The sequence below is a fragment of the Equus quagga genome, unplaced genomic scaffold, assembly GCF_021613505.1.
Source record: "Equus quagga isolate Etosha38 unplaced genomic scaffold, UCLA_HA_Equagga_1.0 887_RagTag, whole genome shotgun sequence".
Classification (NCBI taxonomy): Eukaryota; Metazoa; Chordata; class Mammalia; order Perissodactyla; family Equidae; genus Equus; species Equus quagga.
In genome coordinates this window covers 1-7,435 of record NW_025803649.1, presented here as the reverse complement: position 1 = coordinate 7,435, position 7,435 = coordinate 1, and the positions used below count along the sequence as shown (strand labels likewise).

The window sequence follows — 7,435 nt, the reverse complement described above, 5'->3', positions numbered from 1 at the left end:
ATGGGTGTGGGCTGGCACCACAGAATGCCACTGCAGGGGCCCTTGGGCGGGGGCTTGTGAATTACCTACCCCCACTTCATTCCTGATGGTCCACTTCCACATGGTTCATACACTCAGCTCCAGATTAAAAGTTGCCTTTAAAGAAAGGAATCGGTCCCCCCGAATTAGAAACCACTGGACAACCTTCAGTCCTAATCTGGACACTGAGGCCCAGAAAGGGGAAGTGACTGGAACAAGGCCAACCAGCAAGGTTGTGGTGTGGTCTTTTCCCTTTGTGTCTCCAGGATCCCCTGGATGATTCTGGAGGCCTGTGACTCTACTTCCAGCGCTCCTGGGGACTACAAGCCCCCTCCCTCGAGCTCTCAGTGCTCCAGCTTCAGGGCCACTGCACCATGCGGGAGCTTCCCCCCACATCCGCACAATCTGGAGATGCCCATTCCCAACACCACAGGCACAGGCAGCTGCACTTGTACATGCGCACACACACACACACGCACACACGCGCACACAAACACACAGACACCTCACCTCCTGGAGATCTGCAGGATGTCGACGCCCTGGGGGAGCCCGTCCCGGTGTGTAGAGACCCCGAGTTTGGATGTGGGGGTGAGCCCCTGGCCTGAGGACGGCTGGAGGACTGGGCCCCGAGGGGCCTCTCGAGCAGTGCAGGGTCTGCATGGGCACCCAGTCAGGCCCCACCGCGCTCTGTAGCCCAACGGCTTCGGCCATGTACCTGGGGAGCACAAGCCAGATGGAAGGGGTCGCAACCCTCCAGGCCTGGTCCCCCTCAGCTTGGGGAGCACAAAGCACCAGCTCGTCCATGCAGGGAGCTGGGGCCCGTCGCATCCAGGCTGCCGGGCCCTCTGCCCCATTTCTTGGATGAGAAGCCCAGCTTCACCCCACCAGCCCCAGGGTCACCACTTGGGCCTCTGCTGTGCCAACTCACTTGGGTCCTTGTGGCGCAAAAATTGTGAAACACCAGTTTCTGGCACAGCCAAGGTCGAAAGGGTTCTTTAGATGCAGGTATTGGTACTGGAGGGGGCAAGGGGAGGAAGAAGAGCTCAGATCCAGCAGGACTGGGACGGCCAACACCACTCCCCACCCTGAGCCCGTCAGCTCAGCCCAGGGCTGCAGCAAGATCCCAAGGGACAGAAGCCGCGAGTGTCAGCCAAGGCTTCCCCCAACCCACCTCCGAGTAGCTCTCTCCAGGCCACCCCTGGCCCTGCACCCCGTCTCCTGCTGTCTCAGGGATCCTCCCCTCACCCGGCACCCCCTTGGCAGCATCCTCCCCTCTCTGCCTCCTTTGGCCACACACATCCTCCTGCCGCCTCTTTCCAAACACCCTCACACATCGACCGTTTGCTACGAAACTGCTCCAAAGACACGTCCACCCCCCGCTGCCCCTTCTCTGCTGTCCCAGCTCTCAGTTTTTCTACACTTGTGCCTTCACTGAATTTCACTCTCTGGAAGGGCAGTTGGTTGGGGCCCAATCCTACTTCCCTAACCACACTCACATGGCCCTGGACATCTGGGCGCCACGTCCTGAGCACCCAGTGCAGGAAAGGTGAGGCCCAAAGGTCAAGTGCTTGCCTGGACACTGCTGACCAGGCCCTGCTCCTCCCTGCCCTCCACCCATCGGCCTAGCTCCGACCTCCTCCGCAGGGCAGGCCCAGTCTCACCCCGAATACAAGAGCCCCGGCTACAAAATGTCTGTCACAACCATAAGTGGCCAGGAGCACCTCTGCTCACCGCCAGCTCGCCTTGAGCCCTGCCCCTGTCACAAAGGTGTTGATCTTCAGAACTATTCTCCTCCAAAAGGAGCCAGGACTCCATGCAGGACAGCTGAGCCCTGGGGCAGGAAAAGTCAAGAGGGCTCCAGAAGTTCCCATGGTTGCCATATAGCAACACTAACCACTGTGAGAGATTGAGTCCTGCCTTCTTGAAGGTGTTGAAAGCATTTAAGGGACACTAAATGGTGAACAGAGTTAGGGGAAATTTACTATCCGAATTTCAAATGTAGAGAAATCCATTTTGACGTCTGAGATGTCTATGCAGCAGAGGAGAACGTTGCTTGCTCGGTGCTTAAAGGAGTGATAACTGTTGGATGGATTCACGAGGACTGACTAAGAGCTAGCGCTCCTTCCCCTTCCCACAGGGGACCAATCGGCCGTGAGTGGAACCAACAGCTCCGAGCTCCCACCCTGTCCTCTCTCACTGGCTCCACACCTGGGTCTCCTGCCCCAACTGTGAGTCTCAAATGTCCTCACGGTCCGCAGGACCAAAACCAACGTGGGCATCTCGTTGCCCATCTCCTGCCACCTCCCTGCGGCCTCTGCTCTGTCGCCTTCTTCCCCAGGGTTTACAGCTCCAGGCTTCTCTCTCTCTCTCTCTCTCTCTCTCTCCCCTTCTATCCCAGAGCCTTATGCATTCCTTTGTCTGCAGTTTCGCTCGTTAGCTCATGAATATTTGGGGCCTCAACAACCTTCCAGGCACATCAGTGGGGACTGAGGACACCCCACAAACAATAGAGCCAACTGTGACCTGCAGGGTGGGGAGGGCAGCTGGGGAGGGAGAGCAGCAGAGAGAGGGGATGAGAGCGAAGAGCAGGCAAACCAGGCCAAGACTCCAGGGTGCAGGCAGAGGAGCAGCAGCCAGGAAAGCAGGGGGAGCCGGGCCTGAGGGGCCGGGGACGGCCACGGCAGGCGCCCTCAGCCTCAGGTGGGGCTGAGTGCAGCCCAGAAACATCCATCTGAGGACCGCACACCGGCTTTGGCCACCTGGAGGGAGCAGAATCAGCGTGACAGTGAGGACAGAGGCTGAAGTGGGCTGAGCAAGGTGCAGAATGGCACTCAGGAGCACAGACAACCCTCTCAGGAACTACGGCTGAGCTGAGGGGAGAGGAGGACATGTGCAGAGGAGGACGGTGTGTGATTGGAGGTTTGCTTTGTTTTGAAGATGAGAGAGACGTGAATATGCGGAAACGATGAGGGGAAGGAACTGTAACAATAACGACGACATATAGGACACTTACTTATATCAGCCGCTGTGCTACGTGTCTTACCTAAAGTAACCCACGCAACCTCATTTTACAGATGGGGAAACTGAGGCACCAGGTGAATAAGTCACATGCCCAAACTCTTCCTGCTGCTATGCTGTGCAGCCGTGATTTCAATTTATGTGGACTGGCTCCAGAGCCCTTGCTATATCAACCACTAAGCAAGCGGCCCAGCAGAAGTGGTGGTCAGGGGAGGCAGGTAGGAAGGAAATGAAGTTGAGGTGTGTGAAGAACACCTGAGTGGGTTCTGCAGGTGATGGGGAAGAGTGCCTGGTGAATGTCAAGAGAAGACCACATTTCCGTTTCTTAAGGCTGGAGAGCCTGGATGGGAGACCCCCATTCTGAGCAGTGGAGGGAGGGCAGGCCTCTGGCCTGACCTAGGACTGAAGAAGCACAGGATGTGCGAAAGGACAGTGCTGCCCAAGAGAGGCTGAAATGATGGACTGAATGTGGAGAGGGAAGACAGGCAGACCACAGGGGGCTGGTGAGTCAGGGCTGAGCAGACGAGGCACAGGTGAGCTGGCAAACAAATATGGGTGGATGGAGTGATGGAGTGGTGACTGGAAGGATGAGAGGTGGTGGGCAGAGAGGATTCCTCCGTCCTTTCAGCTGTCTCAATGTCACCAGGCCCCCCCTCACCAACGTGGCCCACTACAGTCTTTCTAAAACCGCATGGAGTCAGGCCATAGTCCTGCCAAAGGAAACCCACGGCAAGGATGTTCACTTTGACCCCTCCAACTCAACACAGGACCAGAGGTCCAAGACATTGTAGTCAGAAAAGGAAAAAATAAAGACATGCTTATCAGAAAGGAAGAAATGAAACTGCTCTAACCCACAGATGACATGTTTTTCTACGTGGGATCAACAAAAAAGCTTGGAGAGCTCATAAGAGACTCTAGCAAGACTGCAGGATACCAGTCCGATAGAGAAAATTCCATTGTGATTTCTTATAATAATAAACAAATGGAAAAGAAATTTGAAAAACTTTAGAGTAACACAAAAACCCGTGAAGTACTCAGAAAAAAACCAACACAATGTATGCAAGGTCTATACTAAAAACTGCAAAAACACTCATGAAAGAAATCAGGGATGACCTAAATGAATGGAGAGGAATCCCGCGTTCATGGATTCAAAACTCAATGTTGTGAAAAGGTTCAATTTCCAAATTGGTCTATGGGTTCCACGCAATCCAAATGAAAACCTCAGCAAACATTTTTATAGAAATTCACAAGTTGATTCTAAAAATTATAAAGACAATCAAAGGAACTAGGACAGCCAAAGGCACTTTGAAAAAGAAGGAAAAAGTTGGAGGCCTCATATTGAGTGACTTCGAGACTTAAGAGAAAGTTACTAAGAAGCCAGTGTGGCATCGGCCAAAGAAGAGAGGGTTCAGAAAGACACCCAAACCTGTAGAGCCAATTGGTTTTGGACAAATGTGCAAAGGCAACTCCATGGGAAAAGGATGGTCTTTTCAACAAACGGTGGTGGCACAACCCATACGCAAAAAAAATAAATCTCAACTCATATCTTGCATCAGATACAAAATTTAAGCTGAAATGATTCAGAGGCCTACCAGGAAATCTACAACTATAAAACTTCTTGAAGAAAACATATGAGAATATCTTGGGGATGTCTGCTTAGGCAACGATTGTTTAATTACAACACCAAAGACACCATCCTTAAAAGAAAAGCTGATATGGCACTTCACCAAGTCGAAAACTTCTGATCTTTGAAAGACGCTGTAAAGAAAATGACATGACAAGCCACAGTCTGTGAAAAAATATTTGCAAAACACATATCTGACTCCAGGATACAGACAGAACTCTTAAAACTCAATAAGAAGAAAACAACACAATTTTTCTGAATGGGCAAAAGATTGGAACAGACACAAATCACAGATAGACGGTCGGCAACCAAGAACACGAGAAGATGCTCAGCATCATCAGTCATTAGGAACATGTAAACACAACCACAACGAGATACCACCACACGTTCGTTAGACGAAAGTAAGGAAACAAAACACGGAAGACCTGACGACGCCAAACGACAGTGAAAATGGAGAAACGACTGGAATTCTCATACGTTGCTTGTGGGAATGCCAAATGGTACAGGCATTTTGGAAGACAATTGGGCAGTGGCTTACAAAGGGAAACATTCCGGTACCATACAACCCAGCAAGGCCACCTTTAAGGATGTATCAACAAAGAAATGGAAACATGTCCAGGGGCCTGGACACGAATGTTTATAACCACATTTCATGATCACCAAAAACTGGAAACCACCAAAAGATCCTTCAATTGGCAAATGGATCAACAAGGCATGCATAGGTATATCCATAGGATGGAATAGTACAGAGCAAGAAAAGGAAGAACCTCCTCATATAGGCAACACCACGGATGAATCTTGAATAAATTTTGCTACGTGAAACACAGCAGACTCAAAAGTCTGTGAATTCCATTTACAGGAGGTTCGGGAAAGAGAAACACTATGGGGATAGTACAACTCAGTGGTTGCCAGGGGCAGCAGGTATGGGGACATATTGACTGCAAAAGACCGTCAGAGAATTTGGGGGCTGACGGAACTGTTCTGAATTTGAATTATGGTCGTGGTTACAGCAGTGTCTGTGCTTGCCCACACTCATAGAATCGGGTGCTTAAAAAAGGTGAATTTTACCGTATGTCAAAAAAAAAAAAGGAGTCCTGCCGTGGCTCCCAGGTTCCTGGTCCCAAGACTCAATTTCTCCACCTGACATTCCGAGCCTTTTCCGTCCGGCCAGTGCCAAGGAGGCCACTTCATTTCCCATCCACTTTCTGCTCCCTTTACAACTGTCTCGTCACCATCTCGTCAACAGTCCGCACACTTTCGGGCATCCCTGCCTTTTGGCAAGCTGTGCCCCTCACCTGCAATGCCCTCCCCTCTGCCCTCGCCCACCCAAAACCTCTCCACCGCGGTCCTCTCTGAACTCTCCGTTCCCTCTCTGAGTCTGTGCTGCACAGAGCGGTCAGGCCCCTCTCTCAGTGTTCACCAGCCTCTGGCGGGAGTTATTCTGACTTCAGGCTCCTCATCACCACCAGCACAGGACGGAGCCTTACTCACCACTGTGCACAGCGCTCAAAATACTGCATGCGCGACCTGGCACACAGGAGGCCCTGGACGCAGGGCACCCAGTCAGGAGAGTGACACTGAGCCCCAGTGGAGGCACCACAGGAGCTGAATCAGGGTCTGAAGGGCTAAGGAGGCACCTTCGAGGGAGGGCAGGCCATGAGGACCAGGGCGGTGGAGGAAGAGTGGAAGGTGAGGAGGTCCAGGAGGGACAAGGGGACCGCCCACAGCCCGGTGTCGTGGCTCCCCCGGGCCCACATACCTTGCCCTCGTGGGAGCGCTCAGCCTTGCTAACCGACCAGGCCTTGATGAGCAGCAGCACGAAGAGAGGCACCAGGAAGCCGGCGGCGGGTACAGCCACCACGATGCTGCCCTGGAGCTAAGGAGCCGGGCCTTGAATCTTGCCCCCTGCCCCCGCACCTGGGCTCTCCCAGCCCTCCTCATCGCTCCCACAGTGGGCCCCCAAAGTGGGCCCCACAGCCTGGTGGATACGTGATGATCTTGTCCAGACCGTAGGGCAGGTGGGTCGTGCGCACCAGGACCATCACACAGGCGACCAGCACGGCGAGAGTGTATAGACACAGGGACAGGACCAGCAGCAGGTAAAGCCGGTAATTGCGGTGCCCGACACAGTTATTCACCCACCTGTTGTGGTGGTCAAAGTCCTGGGCGACAGTGAGAGGGGGCGCCCTCCAGATCCTGACCGTGGCCCAACACCCCTAAACCTGAGCCACAATGTCGCTATCGCTGGCGTTTCTGTGGTGAGAGCACTTTGGGGCTCTGTGGCTCAAGGTCACTTGTCACGAGGCCTCTAGAGACAAGGCGCGCCTAGCCTTCTGTGGGACACTTCCTGCTGTACCCTCAGCAGGACCTCTGTTTTGACATCCACTGAATGAGAGTAAGAATGACACAGCCCCCCGCACCCCCCCAGCCTCTCTGGGTTGTGAGCAGGAGAGAAGACAGCACATTTGTAAACCTTGGCAGGCTAGACACAGGAGAGACAAGCTCTCAGAATCCAGAAGGTTGTCAGGCCTGGAGCCCCAGAAGAGGACAGGCGAATCTCCCCAGGCCAGATCTGCAGCCGGCCATAGGCCCCCTGGGCATCTAGTGTCAGTGAGGCCTGGGGTAGAACACGGGTGCCTTTCCTCCCCCTGGCCTGACCAGGGCAAGCATAGATGTGGATGCACCTGTGCCTGTCAGCACCTGGGTGGGCAAGGGCCAGCCTCCCAGGACAGCAGCAGGCACAGACGCAGTGACCTGCATGAGTGACCAAGAGTG

General features: G+C 53.6%; 1 protein-coding gene across 1 annotated transcript; it reads right to left on the bottom strand.

Moving 5' to 3' along the window:
• Positions 1–67: 67 nt before the first annotated feature.
• Positions 68–6,822, bottom strand: LOC124234547 (palmitoyltransferase ZDHHC19-like; the record flags this gene model as incomplete). Its single annotated transcript, XM_046651886.1, has 5 exons — positions 68–135; positions 529–733; positions 947–1,032; positions 6,420–6,525; positions 6,650–6,822. Coding segments are annotated over 5 exons (600 nt in total), but the record flags the coding sequence as incomplete, so codon positions are not given.
• Positions 6,823–7,435: the final 613 nt, after the last annotated feature.